Source organism: Microtus pennsylvanicus, chromosome 6 (assembly GCF_037038515.1).
Source record: "Microtus pennsylvanicus isolate mMicPen1 chromosome 6, mMicPen1.hap1, whole genome shotgun sequence".
In the NCBI taxonomy this organism is placed as follows: domain Eukaryota; kingdom Metazoa; phylum Chordata; class Mammalia; order Rodentia; family Cricetidae; genus Microtus; species Microtus pennsylvanicus.
In genome coordinates this window covers 745,001-764,691 of record NC_134584.1, presented here as the reverse complement: position 1 = coordinate 764,691, position 19,691 = coordinate 745,001, and the positions used below count along the sequence as shown (strand labels likewise).

Below are 19,691 nucleotides of genomic sequence, written 5' to 3'. Positions count from 1 at the left end.
GAGTGGGTGACTTGGCCTCTCTAGACGCCTGTGTTTAAATGGTGAGAGTAGGAACTAGCCCAGTGTGTAGTGGCACAGGCCTGTCATGTCAGCATGTAGGAGGCTGAGGCAGGAGAATTGCTGTAAGTTTGAGGCTAACCTGGGCTACCTATCAAAAGCTTGTCTCAAAAATAAAAATGCCCTCCTCCCCAAAAGCGCCGTCGACGTTCTGGTGTTCTGTATTTTTCTTCATCCTCCCAGAGTCACGGCAGAGATGGCTGCGGAGGCGGTGGACTCAGTCTCGTTGCTTATTCTCACAGTTGTATGGAACATCAACGATGTCCCCAACACAGAGGACAAGGGCTCTGCGGTGGCTCAAAGGACTGCATGGCTTGGCTCTGCGCGCAGCAGGAAGGCAGCAGGGGAGAAGTGGCCCTGGCGAGTTGGTCTCTGTTCTTCCGTGAGGGGTAGATGAGGGACAGGGACATGCTGGGCACAGGGCTCGTCCTTCGTCCGGGTTCTCCTGTCTTCTGTTCAGCACCCGAGGGCCCCGGTGCATCCTTCAGCGCCCCAGGCCTGCTCTTCTCCGCGTGAGGCATCTGGTCCTAACAGGATGGGGAGGCCCAGAGTTCAGTCTGGAGCTCAGGGTGTACAGCTGCTGTGCTCTGGTCCGGCAGCTGCTCTTTTTTCGCGTTTCCCCTCTTTGTCCCCACTTTGCAGAAAAGGAAACTGAGTCTCAGAGGGGGTAAGTGCCACATCCTCGGGCATCCGTATGGCACCAGCCACAGAATGAGCATTCTGCCCTCTGGACTGAGTCATGGAGCAGGGCTTTGCTAACAGTGGACAATCCGCTGGTAACCACAGAGGCTTCTCCATATCACATGGTCTGGCAACCTGAAGGAAGGAGCCGGGAGTCCCCCAACCCCCCACAGCCGCTTCACCCCTCTGAATCACCCCAACCCCGCCTGCAACCACACCCCAAAACCCATACACCCAGTCCAAACCATCGCCTGGAGCCTCACTGACCCTCCCAGGCGCAATCTCCCCCACGCAGCCTCACCCCCTGCAGATGCAATGACCCCCTGAAGCCTCACCCCTGAACCACAATGCCCCCCTCCTGCAGCTGCAACGCCCCCTGCAGCCTCACCCCCCAGCCGCAATGCCCCCTCCTGCAGCCACAATGCCCTCCCCCGCAGCCACAATCCAACCTGCAGCTGCAATGGCCCCCTCAGCTGCAAGGCCCCCTCAGTCTCAATGCCCCCCCAGCCTCAGCCCCCCGCAGCTGCAATGTCCCCCAGCCTCAGGCCCCGCAGCTGCAATGCCCCAGCCTCAGCCCCCGCACCCGCAATCCCCCAGCCTCACCCCCCCGCAGTCGCAATGTCCCTCTGCAGCCACATCCCTGTGCAGCCTCACACACCCACAGTCGAAACCCAGACCCCCAGCTGCACACCCGCGCCCCCAGCTGTAATTTGCCTTGGCATCTTGTGGTCAGCTTCCCCCATAGTCACCCCAGATGTAGAGCCATGGGGAGGGAACAGAGAGACCTACCTACCAGCCCTCTCACATCTGGGCCTCACTTTCCCCAGCTGTAGAAAGAGGGGGTGGAGTCGGGGGACACCCGACCTCCCTCTGGCTGACCAGACTAAGGGTCAGAGGCAGTAATAGGGGGACTGGGAGACCCTGCAGAGACCAAGAGGAACTTGTTAGGCGTGGCTCCGGTGAAGCATGAGGACCAGAGTTCGAATCCCCAGTGTCCATGTCAAAACCCAGGTGTGGCTGTGGGAGTCAGAGACAAGAGAACTCGGGCTTGCGGGCCATCCTGGGCTAATTGATGAGCTGCAGGCTCAGGAAGACGCTGTCTCAAAAAAAAAAAAAAAAAGAGTGGCCGGGCGATGGTGGCGCACGCCTTTAATCCAGCACTCGGGAGGCAGAGGTAGGCGGATCTCTGTGAGTTCGAGACCAGCCTGGTCTACAAGAGCTAGTTCCAGGACAGGCTCCAAAGCCATAGAGAAACTGTCTCGAAAAACCAAAAAAAAAAAAAAAAAAAAAAAAAAAAAGAAAGAAAAAGAAAAAAAAAACAAGAGTGGCTGGGCTGTGGTGGCACACACCTTTAATCCCAGCACTTGGGAGGCAGAGGCAAAGGCAGGTGGATCTCTGTGAGTTTGAGGCCAGCCTGGTCTACAAGAGCTAGTTCCAGGACTGCCTCATAAGCCACAGAGAAACCGTCTCGTAAAACAAAACAAAACAAAAAACAAAAACACAAACAAACAAAAAAGAGTGTGGGGCGACCGAGAAAGACCTGGACATTCATCTCTGACCTCTGACCTCCACACAACCCTGATGATGTCATAGCGGATTCGTAGCTGTGAAGGCAGAGCCATGGCCACAGGTGACCTAACTCTGTGTGGGTTGTCGCCTGCATTTTGTAGGTCGTTTATCTGAAAAGCTAGTTAATTATCTTTTGAAATGAATTTGCTTTGTTTCAAAATTTAATTTCACCTTGAAATTTATCTTAAAATTTACTTATTTTCTTTTACTCAGCCTCGTCTTTTCCACTTTGTTATTCTGTCTTCAGACCGGATTTCATGGTGCTGCCCAGGCTGGTCTGCATCCCACCGGCCTCCGGCCTCCGTCTCTCCCAGGGGACGTTTATTTTGGCCCGATGACATTATTTCTAAGGGCGAAGGGTGAGTGCCGCCTGCACAGGCCCACCCTGGACACAGTCGCTGCTCCTCCGGTTGGGAAGAAGGCGCCTGGGAGAAAGGGGCTGGAGAAGGGGGTGGAGGTGGCGTTGATTGTGCAAACGTTAGGGAACCCGCTAAAGCTTTGGGCATGGTTATTCTTTGCTGTCACACGACCTCCACAAATTGCCCCAGACCAGTGTGCTGCACACAACAGGCGCTCAGCAAATCCTCCCTCCATCGCTCAGATACGCTGTCTGCTGCCTCTGCCGCAGGCTCGAAGTGCTGACACATCAATCCGCTTTCTTCAGAGGGGGTAAACTGAGTCTCATTAGCTCCGCAGCCAAGAGGGGTTCTTATCTGGATTCAAACTCCGGGTGTTCAGGAGAAGGTGGAGTGAGCGCAGGGCATGTTCATCAAAAGCCCTCTTGTCTGAAGTGACCAGCAAAGCCACGCCCCCAGCCCCTCCCTGGGGATTCTAGGCGGGGCTCCACCCTAACCACGCCCCCAGCCCCTCCCTGGGGATTCTAGGCGGGGCTCCACCCTAACCATGCCCCCAGCCCCTCACTGGGGGATTCTGGGCAGGGCCAGTTTTACTTCTCGGTCACTCAGGTCACCTGAAACAATTCCACAAAGAAACTTGCTGGTGAATGTTCATAGACGTTTGAGCCACATTTCCAAATGACAGAAGAAATGCCCAGATGAAGATAAATGGGAAGAAACTTTTTATCTTTTTTTGGGGGGGGGAGTGTGTTCCAGACAGGGTTTTTTTTTTTTTTTTTCTGTAGCCCTGGCTGTCCAGGAACTCACTCTGTAGACCAGGCTGGCCTCAAACTCACAGATCCTCCTGCCTCTGCCTCCCGACTGCTGGGGTTAAGGGTGTGCGCCGGCATGAAGCAGCTCATAAGAGTGTTTTATTCACACACTGGGCTATTACTCAGGACCAGACAAGGAACATGGCTCTGCCATGTGCCACACACAGGAAAACACGGGGAGAGAGAATCGCTGCTAACAAGTAAAACTTTTATTAAATAAACTTTTAGCTTTTTTTTTCTTTTCCAGACCGAAGAGAGGTGATTTGACGTTGAGACCTAGCTCCTCCGCACACAAACAGAAGGCAGGGGGACTAGAGCTCGCATTTCCTCTCCACCTTCCACCGCCCCCATCCTCTCTCTGCTGTCTCCAAAATTCAGTCTGAAGTTGAGATTTCACGAAATTCGTTGTAGCAGAAATAAAGGCCGTCGTACAAATCACATAGGGTCTCTCGAGTGGAGTATAAAAATGTATTTACAGCTCGTAAACATGAATGACGGTGCGCACGCCAGCGCACGCCACACGTACTCTGCGGGTGACCCTGGGGCCACACGCGCACGTGGACGGAACACAGTCTCACTGTAGGAATGTTCAGAACCGGGGACGCGAAACAAGGTGGGCAGAATCGGGAGGGATTTTTTTTTTTTTACTTTTTTCCCCTTTGTTTTGGCTAAGTCAACAAACATGTTGGTAGAAACAAAAAGGTTTTTTTCTTTTGAAAAAAATCTGTTTTTGCATTTTTTAACCTTATTTTTTTAAAATCTCTTCTGTTTTGCTTTTGGACACGTCGGAAGGGATCCGGACTCCCCTCCCCCTGGTGGGATGTCCAAACTAAGGATTCTGTGCTTAGCAGTGGGTGCGTGCGTGGGCAGGGGGTAATATACAGGGGCGCTCCCCACCAAAGTCTTCCCAATCCCCCAGCTAGGAAACAGAAGCGGATTATTAGTGAGTCTCCACCCCCCCCCCCCGCCCTTCCTTGTGGTCTTGAAAAGGACCACAGCAAAAATGAGAGAAAATAAATCAGAGTGTAGAGTCCACGGCGCCAGCAACCAGGTCTGGCGGGCTGTGTGGCGACGTCCGACCGACTTGGGGCGACCTCGGTAGAGACCTTCAGTTCAAGGCTGGTGATTGGAGGATGGGGGAGGGGGGCACCTGAAGGGCGGTCGGGGGCACAGGGGGCAGTGGGGGACATGGGAGGAACAGCTGGAGGCAGTGGGGGGAAAGGAGGAAAGTGGGGAGACATAGGGGCCAGTGGGGGGCACCTGGGGGCGGTGGGAGGGGACACTTGGCAGGCAATCTGGGGGCAGGAGGCTTCCCCAGTGGGAAGCTAAGGACACCTGGTCACCCAAGTAAGGCTGTGAAAGCGGGAAGGGTGTGTGTGGAGGGGAGCCCTAGACGCGGGAGGTGGTAGCAGCCGTGGGGACCCCAAGAACTGGAGGTATATGGTGTTGGCAGGGTCCTGGTTTGGCGTCGGGGGGGGGGGGGGCGGCCTCCAGCCGGCCGGCCTCTTCTGTCCTTGGTCCCATGCGTGGCCGGCTCAGAGCCGTTTGGCCCCTGTGGTTCATACTCCAAAAATACATAGTCTATGCTCCGTGCTCTCACACGCGGCTACAGGGAACGGGGAGTGGGGTTCTGGCTAAGGGGGTACTAGCTGGCCTGGAAAGCCACCGAGTCGGACGGGTGTGTGTGTGTGTTCCCGAGTCCAGGGGTGGGTGGAGATTGGCAGTGTATGGACCCCTCAGACCCGGGCTCAGACTCCTGTCCCCCCCATGACATGCCGTGGAACATTTTGTGCCCCATGTGGCTCTTGGTGGCTTTGGGATTGGGGGGCCTATGTAGGGAGACAAATGGGGAAGGGGGAGTCACTGGGAGGGCTGGTGTCCAAACTTGGCTGTAATTTACATAAAAGTCCTGGGGTAGTTGGAAGCGGAACCACTCAACCCAGGGAAGATGTGGGGAGGCATTAGGGAACAGTGGAAGGGAGGGGAGTGGGGTACAGAACACCTTGCCCCGCTTCACTTTTGTCCTGGCAAGAAAACCCCAGTGTCGTCAAAACCACAGTTTCTGACAGTCACCATCAGTTTGGGGACATTTAGCCCAGGACACTGGGTGAAAAGTGAAGACCTGGCAGGTGTCCTGGGGATTTGTTCCTGATTGACAGATTTCCTAATTGAAACCAAAATAAAATAAATAAAACCCCAAAACCCAGATAACAAACAAAAAACACTGAAGGACTAAAGACTGCTCAGCTCTACCAGACCCTGGGCGAGGTGGGGAAAGAAAGAAAGAAAGAAAGAAAGAAAGAAAGAAAGAAAGAAAGAAAGAAAGAGAGAGAAGGAAAAGAAGAAAGAAGTGAACATATTCCTGGGCGGTATGCAGGTGGCGGCTGCTGGTGGCCGAGCTGTCACCTCCGTGAGACCGTGTACTTGTTCAGTCCCAGAGAATGTGCTGAGAATGTGGCTTTGATGGGAACTGGAATTTGGATTTTTGTTTGTTTGGGGTAGATCTGGCTTTTTGTTTGTTTTGCGAGTTGGTGAGTGGCATACGCACTGGACATGAAATTAGAAGACAGAGCTGTGGGAGCTGGTGGGGACAGAGGTGGCGGACTGGAAGGCTGTGACGGGGTCCCCATCTCCTCTGCTTCAGTTCTGGGCCAAACATTCCAAAGTCAAGCCCTAGGGACCCAGACCTGGGTGTGTGTTGAACGTCTCCTCTCTGTTTTAGGGCTTCTCGGCTGGGGAACAGCTTCAGAGGACTGGCTAGAAGCCCCACCACACCCTGCACCCCAGACCCACAAACCCACCTCTGGGGTGAACTTTCCCTGGGAAGCCCCCTTGGTGGGAGCGCCTAGCTTCCTCTCCACCTCCCCTTGCGAACTCCACCCTCTGGGCCACCCAAGCCGCAAGGTGACGGGGGAGGGTTTTATCCCCAGGTGGGCTCTTGGTGCATCACTCCCGCCCCCAGGATTGGGAGAGTGAGCTTGGGATAGGAGGACGATTAGATGATACCAGGGCTGGGCAGGGCACAGGGCCGCCTGGCGGCTCACCTGGGGCCAGGCCCACAGCGCGGAGGGGCTGTGGGCATGGTCAGTACGGGTGTCCTGGGTCTTTGGGTCTCTTCAGCTGCACCTTCAGCCTCTTCATACCGATCTGAAAGCCGTTCATGGCCTGGATGGCCGCCTGCGCGCTGGCCGGGTGGTCAAAGCTCACGAATCCTGAAGGGACAAAGTGACTGGAGTTGGTAAGGGGCAGTGGTCTCGGCATCGGGTATGTCCCTAGGGATGGGGACCTCACTTCCATCCCATCCAGCCCAGTAAACTTCCCATGTGATATGGGGCCACAGTCTTGTTTTCTTCCTATAACACTGATGTGGTACTGAGGAATTTACTAGAATCTTATACATGCTAGGCAGGCACGGTACCCTGACCACGCCCCCAGCCCCACGCTGAGGATTCCAGGCGGGGCTCCGCTCTGACCACGCCCCCAGCCCCTCACTGTGGATTCTAGGCAAAGCCCCACCCTGACCACGCCCCCAGCCCCACGCTGAGGATTCCAGGCGGGGCTCCACCCTGACCACGCCCCCAGCCCCTCACTGGGGATTCCAGGCGGGGCTCCACCCTGACCACGCCCCCAGCCCCTCACTGGGGATTCTAGGCGTGTCCACTCACCGAAACACTTGCTCTGGTTGGTAGCCCGATCCATAAACACCTTGGAGGAGATGATATTGCCGAAGGGGAGGAACATCTGCGTCAGCTCCATGTCTCCAAACTCCTGGGGGAGGTGGTAGATAAACAGGTTACAGCCTTCGGGACCTGTAGGTGGGGGAGAGAAAGACATAAAGCCCCCAAGGAGAGGAGGTGGACCCCCCTGGGTTGGGGTCCAGTCCTTGTCTCTGGCTGTGGATGCAGTGGGGGGCTTCTTGAGACCCCCCGATAGAATGGTGAGGAGCAGAGGTTGAGCCCGAAGAGCCTTGATCCCTCCCATATGCCATTCACCCAGCCAGAGCTCACTACAGACCAAACCCAGATCCCTTCTCCTTCCCCACCCTGAACCCTCCCAGACTGACTCCCCAAACTCCATGTCATGCCCTGCAGCCTCCGCCTCCAGGCCAGGTCAGCAGAGGCAGGTGGTGGGGCGATGGGGGAGGCTGCGGGGGCTTCAGCAGTGACCCTGTGGGCCTTGTCCTGTCGAAAACACCCCTGACAACATTTCAAAGCCTGGAGGCCAACATGGTGGCACACGCATGTCAGTCATCCTGAGACTTGGGAGGCTGAGGCAGGAAGATTGCTGTGTTTATGAATCTAGTGTGAGCTAGACAGTGAGACCTAGTCTCAAACACACCCACAAACACACACATGTGTGCAACACACACGTGGAGAGAGAAAAAAAATTCATTTAGACGATGGAGCCAGAGCTGTAGCTGGGAGGTATAGAGGTTGTCTGTCTGTCTGTCTAATTTTAGCTGTAGCGCGTGTGCCACAGTGCCTGTGTGGAGGTCAGAGGACAACCTGCGTGAGGCGCCACCATGTGGGCTCTGGGGACCAAACTACTCAGTGTCTTGATGGCTAGCGTTTTTTCCTGCTGAGCCATCCTGGCCAGGAGTCGAAGGAGGAAGTTCCCAACAGTCAGATAAAAATGTCCTCCTGGTGGCTTTAGCCGCACAGTGTCTGGGAGACAAGATGTGGCCCACAGTGGAACAGTCCAGGGACATCGGTTGTCCCTCAAAGGCCAGAACTAGGCTCCGAGCCCAGCTCCTCCATGCCGGGAGTGAGGCCCCATCACAGCTGAGGACAGGTCCTTCCTCTCGGGCACACGCGCCACAGGGCAGGCCTGAGGCTTCACCTCTCCCCAGGCCCTCCTGCTCCACAGGCAGTGGATAAAGGAGGGGACGCCAGGGGCTTCTTAATGCCTCCTGGCCTACACTGGCGGGGGCAGGACACCTGAGCAGAGCAGCAGATAGGGAAACTGAGGCACTGGCCACAGTGCCCAGCCAGAAGACGATGAGAGTGCCTCTAGGTTGCGGGACTCCGGACTGCTGCTTCCTCCCGCATGCCCTCCACAGGCCGTGCTTCACTGGGAAGGCCTCAGTTTACCCAAGATACCTCCATGGACTCCGGACTCCTGCTTCCTCCCGCAGGCCCTCCATAGGCTTGGCTTCACTGGGAAGGCCTCAGTTTACCCAAGATGCCTCCTCACACAAACGCGCACCAAAAATGGGGTTTCCTCGCTTGTCCATAGGGGATGGGAACCGCAAGGGCCGCCGTTCCATGGAGGGGCGAGGTCAGCGGTGCAGATGAGGACGGGGCTGGCAGGGGTCGCCTCACCTTCACGCTGCTGCTGCAGGAGGTGCGGAGGCTGCGGGACGCCGTGCGCCACTGGCGCAATGGCCGCGGTGGGGTACATGGCTGCAGAGAGCAGAGGCAGGAGGCAGGGCTGAGTGAGGGGGTCCGGGAAAGGGGGCGGGGCTGAGTGAGGGGTCCAGCGTAGAGGGCGGGGCTGAGTGAGGGGTCCAGCGTAGAGGGCGGGGCTGAATGAGGGGCAGAGCCAGGGTAGTGGGCAGGGCTGAGTGAGGGGTCCAGGGCAGAGGGCGGGGCTGAAGTGAAGGGTCCAGGGTAGAGGGCAGGGCTAAATGAAGGGTCCTGGGCAGAGGGTAGGGCTGAGTGAGGGGCAGAGCCAGGGTAGTGGGCAGGGCTGAAGTGAAGGGGTCCAGTGCAGCGGGTGGGGTTGAGTGAGGGGCAAAGCCAGGGTAGTTGGCGGGGTTGAAGTGAGGGATCCAGGTTAGGGGCGGGGCTTAGTGAGGGGGCAGAGCCAGGGTTGAGAGCGAGGCTGAAGTAAAGGGTGGGTCCAGGCAGAGAGTGGAGGTTGCATTGAGTGGTGGGGCCAGGGCAGAGGGCATTGCGGGGTTGAAGGGGCAGGACCCGGGGCTGAGGAGTGGGTTGGGAGGGTGTATAGTGGGAGTGGAGGCATGACTGAGGGATGGCATTTGGACTTGAAGGGTGAGAACGTGGATGGGGTGGGGCTAGAGGTGAGGGGGGCAAGGCAGTAATGTGGGAAACGCTGGTTGGGGCCAGAACCCGGCCAGTGCACAGCCAGAACTGGGGCGCGGGGGGGGGGGAGTGTCAGTGTGTGTGTTTACTGGGACAAGCAGGGCTGGGCCAGAGCAGAGGCTGCATGAGGTCCAGGGCCGGGGTGTGGCCGAACAAAGGTAGAACTATAGGCAGAACCATAGTAGCAAAAAAACAAGGAATGAGGCCATAGTTAGAGGGACTAGTCCATGGCTGAGCAGTAGGCCCTGCCCCTTGCTCTATGTCCCTGCCCTGCGCTATGCCTCTGCCCTTCATCCTGGCTCCTCATCAGCTGGGGCCCTGCACCTCCGCCTCCTTGTGCCCTGAGCCCACTCCTCAGGCCCTAGCTCTGCCCCCATGTCCTGGTCCCTGGCCGTAGAGACTAGAGCTGAAGACAGACGGGGTGGGGGTCATGATGGAGAACAGGGCCATGACTTAGTAGAGGGCTGGGATGGAAACCTCTGAAGAACCTAGTTGGTGGTGCTCACGGGCGAGGCACTGGGTGGGCTTATGTCTCAAGAGGTGGGGTCAGATTCACAAAGTTGGGTGGGACAGGGCTATATCCAGAGAACAGCCAGGTGTAGCCCTGGCTTTGGGGAGGTGGTCAGGCCCTGACTCAGAGAGAGCACCAGGCTTAAGGGACCCAGACTTAAGACTGAGCGAAGGACAAGGGCTTCGGGCAGGGCGTGAGACCCTGAGGTGAGTGGTCACAGTTGGCACAGGCTTGACCAGGACTGTCTGCTACAGGGTCAGGGCGGGGCTGCCTCTACCTGTGTACTGCTGGACTCCGGAGAAGGCAGGATGTAGGGTCTCTGCCACAGTGGGGCTCTGAGCTGTGGGGCAGAGGAGGAACTGAGTCCCAACACGCACAACCACTGCGCTTCCCTTCTGTGTTAACCCTCAGCTAGCAAGCCAGGGAAACAGGTGTATATGAGCTTGCCCAGGGCCCCCGGGAAGCAAATGACAGAAACCAAATGAATCTGTGTGCCCATCACCCCTCCGCACCAAGGAGTCATCCCCCATACCCTATCCCCTGCCCAGACCACCTCAACCTGTGGAGACCCCCAAGGTCCCATAGTGCACCCAGTTCCTAGTTTGGGTCATTAGCATTGCAGCCCAGGCCCAACTTGCCCCATTTCTACAATGTCCAGAATCTTAGCTGACTACAGAAGAAAGAATTAAGTCAGGTGCAGCGGCCCCGGTTGTCACCTCAGCACTTGGGAGGTGGAGGCAAGAGGACTGCCCTTAGTTTAAGACCAGCCAGGGCTAAGGAGTGACTTTGAGACCAGCCTGAGCTTCAGAGGGAGTCTAGGCACAGCCTGGGTTTCACGGGGAAATTGAAAGCCAGCCTGGACTACATCTCAGCAAACAAGGAGAGACAGGAGCCTAATACTAGCCAAATGCTCCTTGCACCCCCTCCCCCCGCCAGCTCTGGACTTCAGCTATCCCATTTTTCCAGTTAGGGAAACTGGCTAGATTGCTGAAATGGAATTTGAACCCAGAGCTGGCTTGGTGCATGGTTCTCATGTGGCCTCCTTCTCGGCCTCTTCCTGTTCCCTCACCTGTCTAGATGCCCCGAATGTCATGTTGTGGGGAACCTCGGTGTGTCCCCCAGTTGCTGTGCCCACTCCAGGCACTGCGAGTTACCTGGGTAGGGGACGAGGCCATTGGCATAGACGGTCTCCAGGGCAGGGTGGCTCCCAGGGAAGGGCAGGACGCCTGGGAAGCCATTGGGAATGGGTGCCACCAGGCCAGGAACAGCGGCAGTGCCTAGCAGTGGGGGCGAGTGCAGTCCTGAGGAGGGGGAGAGGGTCAGATACGGGGTGGGGGTGCTGCCCGCCTGTCCCGAGGCCTCTGGGAAGCTGCTCTCACCGGAGGCGGGGGCGATGGGCGTGGCAGGCAGACCGTTAAGGCTGACGGCGCCAATCTGCTGGATATGGCAGGGAGGAAAGGCTACGCCGGGGCTCAGGTAGCTGCCGGTGGTGGACAGCACCGTGGTCTGCTGCTGCATGAGCTGGGGAAGAGATGGTGTGAGTGGGATCGGCCCCATCACGGCTCGGGAGTAGGGAAGGACCCCGCTGGGTGCACGGCTCAAGCTGGGCTTGGGGAAAGCCGGTCACAGCGAGAGGGTTCAGTAAGCATTAGCAGTCGGCCTGGGGAAAAGGCCGAGATTCGGGGCTCAGAAATGGAAGCTAATACTTGGGTCGAAGTTCATTCTGGGATCAGGGATCAGCCAGGCATTAGGACTGAGGTTGGGATCAGGACTCAGTCTCGGTTCCTGGCTAAGTTAGAAACTGAGGCTCAGTTATGGATCAGGGTTTAGCCTGGAATCCCAGATGGGTCTAGGGTATGAGACCTGGGTCAGCACAGGATCCTGGCTCGGCCTTGACTAAAAACTCTGCTTAGAAACAGAACTCCAATATCTAGATACAGATTAAGGTCAGATCTGCCCAGGAACAAGGCAAGTAGACCTTGAGGCTCAGCCTGGGATCAGCCTTGAGGATTTAGCCAGAGCTGGACCAAAAGCAGATTTAGGGATGGTGGGATCTAGGCTCCAGCCATTTGGGTCCAATTGAGTGGAGATATTAGCCTTCTGCCCACAGTAGGGGTACATCTGGGATTAGGGGGTCAGTTAGGGTGGTGGCTGTGTCAAGACCTAGGCTTTCAGCCTGGGACTGCAGCTCAGTTCACCCTGCTGGGTGTGAGGCTCAGCCCCGCCCAGGACCAGATCCCGGTCAGTTGGAATGAATGATAGGGTGTGGCTGAGCCCCAGACTCGGTGCCCACATGCGGGGATCACTCACAGCCTGGGCGTAGGCACTGTAGGGGCTGAAGGGCAGGGTGAGGGATGGAGTCAGGATGCCCAGCTGGCCAACCATCTGCTGCATGCGCCTCAGGGTCCGCTCTTTGTCTGTGTCGGCGAACTTGACCACCAGGCTGGAGGAGGCTCCCTGTAAGGAGAGTGTGCGGTGTTGCGGTAGAACGGGGGCACCCCATGGATGAGAGTGGAGGTACCAGCTATGACTTGATCCACAACTAGAAGAGCCAGGACCACACAAGATGTGCGTCGGGCTCTCATCCTGGGCCTGGCAGTGCAGTGACGTGGCCATGGGGTCTGCGAGGTAGCCACACAGCCACAGTGAGGTGGAGCATGCAGGTCCAGGGTTCACGTATGGGACCACAGTGTGTTGGGGGTTCTAGCTATAACTATATCCGGTCAGAGAGGGAAAGTGGAGGAGTTTGGGGTGGCCCACACTTGGGACCAGCTGAGGTTCCCCATCGCCAGGGGCCATGAAGGCTGACAGTGCACGGATCACACATGTTCCTAAACTAAGTCAGAAACTGGGGCTCAGTGGGGGCTCAGGGATCAGTATATGAAGAACTGGGGGCCAGAATCCAGAGTTTAGTCCAGGACCAGTATCCAGCCGGGTCTTTCTTGGTGACTGGACCCAGATGCTCCTAGCCAGGCTTGTAGACAATCCCCTTGGACAGACAACCCGTTCCTTGGCTCTGGTTGTGAGGGAGTCAGCCTGGAGGTGACCTGAACCTGCTCAACCATGTTAGGGACACAGCCGCTCCTGTAAGGCCAGGGACTCAGCTTACCTATAGTGAAGACTTGGGGGCATACCTGAGTAATTCTACACCTGGGACCTTGAACACCTGGCCCCCACTTCCCCTTGGCCTAATGAGTCTCCAGCACCCCCCATTGTCTCCACACAGTTCCTTCAGAGCAGCCCCCAGCCACCCAGTGGGGACCTGACCTAAGAGAATCCATGCAAATAGCCTAGCAACCTCCCTCCCTTGGTGCCCACTGTGGGTCCCCACTGCCCTAGAATGAGGTCCTTGGTCTCTACACGTCGTCCAGCTGTCCCACAATGCACTGGGACACTGCTCGTACAGCTTTGAGCACAGCCTCTGCCCTCCTGTCTGAAGTAGTCTGAGAGGGGGTAACACCACCACCACCCATCACTCTGGTCACCCAATCTCCTCCACCCGCCATGGTAGCGAGGGCGGTTCTCACTCACCGGCATGGTCTGGCTGCCATGCAAGGCATGGATGGCCGCCTGCGCCTCTGTGTGGGAAGAAAACTTCACGAAGGCACAGCCTGGGAGGGAGGGAGGTGGAGGTGAGGGACTGAAGGGTGAGAAGGTGGGGAACAAGGGGAGACAGAGTCCTTGGTTGCCGCTCATGAAAGACAGTAGACAGGAGTCCGTCCACACGGACCTGGGGAGGGCTGAGAGGCCCCAACAGACAAGACACGCAGTCATCTTTCGGGGACAGAGATGTCGATGTCAGCAGTGGATTCAGACTAACAGGATGTCAGTCATCTGCCCCCACTTATTAACTCATATTTCACCCAGCATTCCCCACCCTCCCAACCACTACTGGGTCAGTCTGTCTGCTGTCCATCCATCCATCCACCCACCCATCCATCCGTCCGTCCGTCCGTCCGTCCACCCGTCCGTCCACCAACCCATCCATTCATCCGTCCATCTACCAACCCATCCGTCTATCCATCCATCCGTCCATAATCCATCATCCACCCATCCATCCATCATCCATCCGTCCGTCCGTCCATCCATCCACCCATCCGTCCATCCATCCATCTGTCCGTCCGTCCATCTGTCCATCCATGTGATCAGAGAGTAGGAAGTCAGCTCAGCTGCCAGGTTCTGTGTTGAGACCCAGGCAGTCACACACACACTTTCAGATGCAGGCTGGGCCCCAGAAGGTCCCATTAGAATGAATGAGACAAGTGTTTGAAGGGTCACCAGCCTTGACCTCCAGGATGCAGAGGGTGTACTGGAACCTGTGGATCCTGGCAGCCGGTCAGACAGACGAACACACAGAGTCATGTGGTGGCCACCGAGGCAGATGTACCTCAGCCAGGGTCATACACCATGGATCCAGGGTGGTATCAGTCTGCCAGTCATACAGACGGACAGACAGACACAGGAAGACAGACAGAACTTGAGACACTCAGGGAGAGAAGCTGAGAGGCCTGGGCCGTAGTCCCGAGGACCAAGCTGCAGGGACACAACAGCCCCAACTGAATGGACACTTGGATGGGGCCGGCGACCCCGCCTCCCCCTCCAGCCCCACTCTTTTTGCAAGCCACAGTTAAAAATACCAAGTGACAGGTACCAGGAAGCAGGTGGGCGGTACCAAGCTCCTACACAGGGTCCTAAAGACAACCGTGTGCTGGGCTCCCCTCTCCTCCCTCCACTTCAGGACTAGGATATGAAAATCCTCAAGAATGACCATCTGCGGTGCACACTCAGCCCTCCCCACAGGCCCCTGCCATCCCCCTCCAGACCCACCCCACCCACTCCACCCCTTCCCACAGACCATGCCCACCTCAGGCGGAGCTCTTCCTAAAGTCACACCCACCACGCAAGGGAGAGTCCTCACCGAAGCCCCGCCCCGCCCAGGACCCTCCAAGCTCCTCCCCTCACCGAGGCTCCGCCCCATCGCCTGCCAGTCACCTTTGCTGCTGCCATCGGGTCCGCGCAGCACTGTGCACTCATCGATGACGCCGAAGGGTTGGAAGAGCCTGAGCACATCTTCCTCCGACTGCTGCTTATTGAGCATGCCCACGAACAGCTTCCGGTCCCCTGTGGGCGGACCCCCGGCCCACGGCCCCGCTGAGCCTGCGCTAGGCCCACGGGCCCCTCAGCCCTGACCCGTGCTGCCCCAGGACCTTTGCTCAGGCTGCCCTGCTGCCCGTCGCTCCCCGTCGCTCGGGGATGAGAGAGCGAGGAAGTAGAGACGAGGGGAGGGGGCGTCAGGGAGGAAGAGACGGGAGACTGGGGTACAGTCAGAATCGCGAGAGAAGGGGTCTACTACCTGTCCCAATTGACAGCCAAGACAGATAGAGTGACAAGGACTGGCAATGCTGGGCTTTACCGAGCTCCCACGTACACAGGGCGTCCCAACAGCTTTGCCCACACCTCTCCCCACGCCCTAAGTCTGCAGCCCTCGGGCACCCGTGAGGGAACAGGAAAGGTGTGGGGTGTCTGAACTCCGGGGGAGCTGACGGAGCAGGCCAGAGCCCTAACCCTGAGGCTGCAGAGGCCACGGCCACGGGGAAATTACTACTACCTCCACGGCTCTCACTGTCCGCCGGCTTCACCTGGATCGGCCGCGCCATCTGTGGAGAGGGAAAACAGAGTCAGGGTGGCAGAGGACCGAGTGGGGCGCAGGCGCCGGGTGTTCCCCTTTGTCTTGGCACACACCCAAGCAACCAAGCCCAGTGCCGGTAAACTCTTAGCTAGCCTTCAAAACCCAATGATAATTATCCCCCCACCAGGACTGTCTTTGGAAATGACAATATTTCCTCCAGCCCTGGGTGTAGATTTCACATTGCGATTTCTGTCTTCAAGAAGTCAGTCTGGATTTGGCTGAGTGACTTCCTCCAGTACAGAACATACTGGAAGTGAAGCCACAGCTGCCACCTTCGGTGCTAGATAGCTTGTTCCTCTCTGCACAGAGTCCTAGAGAGCCAGCCTGGGTTAGCTGCTGATGGCTCGCAGGAGGACACATTCTGAAGAATTTCAGTTGCCTCTGCTAGCCCAGAGAACCACGAGCAAGTATAATGATTGGGAGTGTTTGTTACTGCTCAGTAGCCAAGTGATACCTGGACCAACTGCTCTGGGCTCTTGGGCGTCCCACCCCAGAAAATGGCACTTGATGGGATGGGTCCCCTGCCCCTGACGGAGTCATCCTCCTGACTGGGACATTCGCACGAGTGAGCTCCTACTCAACTGTCAAAACTCAACTCAAAAGTCCCAGCAGTGATCCCCCCTTCCTCAGGGCTCCTCGCTGCCTCCTGCCTCTGCTCTCTCTCCAGACACAGGGAGCTCAGCATCACCCCACTCTAGGGGTAAGGGAGGAGGGGCCCAAGAAGGCACAAGAGCAGGGAGTGGGGTCCCCACCCGAGTCAGATCAGGCTACCCCTTTACGCTTTGCGCCAACCTGATTGACAGTTCCGGACCAGCCCAGTGATCCCCGCACCCCCCACCTTGGCCTCCTCCCCTGAACGTCCTCACCTGCACCCACCCTTCCCTCCAGTGCTGGACCCCCAAGATGAGAGGCCCTAGCCCTCCTAGTGCACAGCTCCCCTCCCCCATCCCTCCTCCTCCCCTCCCCCTCCTTACCCCTCACCTCTCCCCTTCTCCAACCACCTCGTTCCTCCCCCCTCCCCCACTCCTCTCCTCCCCTTCCCATCCCCTCCCTGCCACCCCTCTCCACACCCCTTCCCCTCCAGTGCTTCCGACTTCCTCCGGTCCCTTCCCCTTCCAGAATTCTCCTCTCGCCCCCACTTTGGGATCCCATCTCCTCCCCTAAGACCCTCACAGGCACCCGCACTACCTGCTCTGCTCCCTGCCCCCCAAAAGAGCCAGATTCCCCCCAACCCTATCCCCTTTGCACCTGGGTACCACACCCCACCCCAGGGTGGGGGGGAGGCGATCTGAACCGGATAGTTCCGCTTCTGGGGTCAGGGCGCACAGGAGGGGTGTGGGGGGGACGAAGCAGGGGAGGGGTCCCCCAGATCTAGCCTCTCCGCCCCCCACGGCCCCTCCCATACGCCCCCGCCAGCCCTCCCCCTCTGCCATCCTCCCTAGCACCTTGGGCAGATGAAGATGGGGTTGCCATGGCAACACTGATTCAGCCCGCGGAAGCCGGCAGTTGTCGCTGCCATGGAAACCGCCTCTTGGGGGGGGGGTGGGGGCCTCCGAGTTCGGATCTCGTGGCGCACAAAAGAGATTTAAATATAATCTTTTAGAGACGAGAGAGGGGGAGGGGAGAGGACGGCAGGGGAAGGGAGGGGGTGTGCCCGGCTCTGTCGCCCCCACCCCATCACCGACCTTAGTCTCCAGCGCTCCCGGGGTCCCCCCTCCACCCCACAGTGACGGAGAAAGGACCACGGAGCACCGTCCCTGCCCGCACCACGTGCCTTCGCTGCGCGTCGGAGCTGGGTCTCCCGGCACTCCTGCCTCCCCCATCTGTCCCGCCCAGGTACCGCCCTCCCCCTGCACCTTCTGCAGCTCCCACCTCCGCCCCTTCCCCGGCCCCTCTTCCTCTTTACATTTACCCAACACCATCTCCTGTGGGTACGATTTGGGGCAACCCAGGGAGGACCTTCACTAGTGTCGCAGAGTGAGACAACACCAGTAGTTGCCCACGACCACGGCGGAAGAAAATCTTTGGTGGGTTTTGAAGCAGCGATAGGAGTTCTGTGGTTGAGACATGGTTCTCTGTCGGGACCCATTTCATCTCTGAGCTATGTGTGTTAAAGAAAGGGAAACCGAAGCCTTCGGACAATCTCAGCCGGTCTAGCCGGGGCCCTGCAGGTTTCTCCGGCAGCTGGAAGATTCCAGAACCAGGAACGAGGCCCTCAGCTACCCTGAACCCCGTCATGGCGCCCTTGCATCCGGGCTGCAGTTACAGACTCTCACTGCAGCATTCAAGGCCTCCACCAGAGGGGACCTCTCCCTCTCCTGCCCTTCTTCAAAACGGCCACCTTCCCCAGGGCTCACGGGGGATGCTGGTTCGTCCCCCAACCTGCCACCCTTTGCCAGTCAGATTGATGCCCACAGCATGCACCCTGAGCCCCAGACTGGATGGATGAATCACACTGTAGAATACTACACAGATGAGAAAAAGCGAAAAAGCGCGGGAAGACGCCTTTAGTGGGGAGAAGGAGGCAAGGGGGTTCTGGGAGCCGCCCGCCTAGTGGGTGGGTCATTCACGAATGTGCACGCGCATGTGCGTGAACATAGCGGGTCCTCCTCGGTGTCCTGCTTCATTCTTGGCCTGGTTCTTCAAAGCAGAAGTCTTTCCCTGATCCTGGGACTTTTTATGAAGGTTCTAGGCCAGGACCCAGGTCCCCGGTAAGAGACTACTCTCAGAGAATCCTGTCTACACCATTGGCGGGGGTGGGGGGCAGAGCATCCAGAACCCTGATCGCCAAGCGAGGCCTTTACAGAGCATCCTCAGGTCTTTCTGTCTGCTGGGCCTACGTGGCATGTGGGGAAACTGAGGCCTGGAGGTGTGTGGCTGGATACCAACTCCAGATCTCAATGAAGACAGACCCGGAATGTCAAGGCTTGGTGTATTCTGATGCAGTGTGGCAGGATCCTCCCCCTCTGACAGCTCAGGGTCATGCCTATCCCTCCACGCATCTTTGGGGGTGGGTTTGCAGTAGTGGGAACAAATCTACAGTCCCACAACACTCTAGAACACCCCCTGGGACGTCTGGACTCAGATCTAGAACGTTCTAGGTCCTCAGCATTTCACGGGCAGCTGACCGGTTCAGAATGTTCCAGGTCCCCAGGGTCCCACAGGTGGCTGCCATCTGGTCCAGGACATTCCATGTTCCTAGTGTACCACCAGCGGCTGGCCTCCTGTCTAGAACGTTTTAGGTCCTTTACATCCCACGAGCAGCTGGCCTTCTGTCCAGAACATTCTAGGTCCTCAGCATTCCATGGGCAGCTGGCCTCCTGTCCAGAACATTCTAGGTTCTCAGCATTCCATGGGCAGCTGGCCTTCTGTCCAGAATGTTCTAGGTCCTCAGCATCTCACAGGTGGCTGGCTTCTAGTCCAGAACATTCTAGGTCCTTAATTTCCAAGCATGTCATCTCATCTGGTCTCAAGTTCCAGAATGTTCCAGATCTGCATTGTAAGGGCAGCTGGCTCTGAGACTAGAATGTTCCACATCTTCACTGTCCCACACACTGTGGCCATGACACACGCATCGATTTCTCAGATTAAATGTCATCAGCTCAGAACTTCCAAGTTTCAGCGGCAGAAGGCCACCCCTTGCGAGGCCCACAGAAGGTGAGGGTCCTGAGGGTGCTGCCAGCCCCATCCTCGGGGCCACCCAATCTGGCCACAGAGTGCTATTTCTGGTAGTTTTATAGGCACACAGCTGCGTCTGTGGAGTAGGATGTGCCAGACCGTGCCGTGGTGTGTTCTAGAACCAAGCAGTACAGCCACGGGCACTGTGGATGACAAACTTTACCTCCATTGTAAGGCCCGTAAATGTGAAGCTTACGTTGACATCAGATTCTACAGATGGGAACTCTCTGCTTAGAACAATTCAGAACATGACTCCCCTGTGTCAGCCACAATTCACAGGCTGCACGGTCCACG

The 19,691-nt window shown here is 57.5% G+C and overlaps 1 protein-coding gene across 14 annotated transcripts in view; it reads right to left on the bottom strand.

Annotated features, from left to right (window-relative positions):
• Positions 1-3,662: 3,662 nt before the first annotated feature.
• The window catches only part of Celf5 (CUGBP Elav-like family member 5), a 29,121-nt gene continuing 13,092 nt past the window's right edge, over positions 3,663-19,691 (bottom strand). For 2 of the 14 annotated variants that reach the window (XM_075975318.1, XM_075975326.1), the window contains exons 3-12: positions 15,636-15,687; positions 15,023-15,151; positions 13,562-13,641; positions 12,341-12,487; positions 11,410-11,551; positions 11,185-11,331; positions 10,308-10,370; positions 8,797-8,877; positions 7,141-7,284; positions 3,663-6,687 (exon numbers count right to left, since the gene is read on the bottom strand). In XM_075975318.1, the coding sequence (XP_075831433.1) occupies positions 6,560-6,687; positions 7,141-7,284; positions 8,797-8,877; positions 10,308-10,370; positions 11,185-11,331; positions 11,410-11,551; positions 12,341-12,487; positions 13,562-13,641; positions 15,023-15,151; positions 15,636-15,687 (1,113 nt within the window). In that variant the 3' untranslated portion in view covers positions 3,663-6,559. Of the gene's footprint in view, positions 6,688-7,140; positions 7,285-8,796; positions 8,878-10,307; positions 10,371-11,184; positions 11,332-11,409; positions 11,552-12,340; positions 12,488-13,561; positions 13,642-15,022; positions 15,152-15,635; positions 15,688-16,967; positions 17,202-17,404; positions 17,526-19,691 lie in introns of those variants that run through there. The other 12 variants (XM_075975322.1, XM_075975329.1, XM_075975331.1 and 9 more) reach the window with 11 other exon arrangements.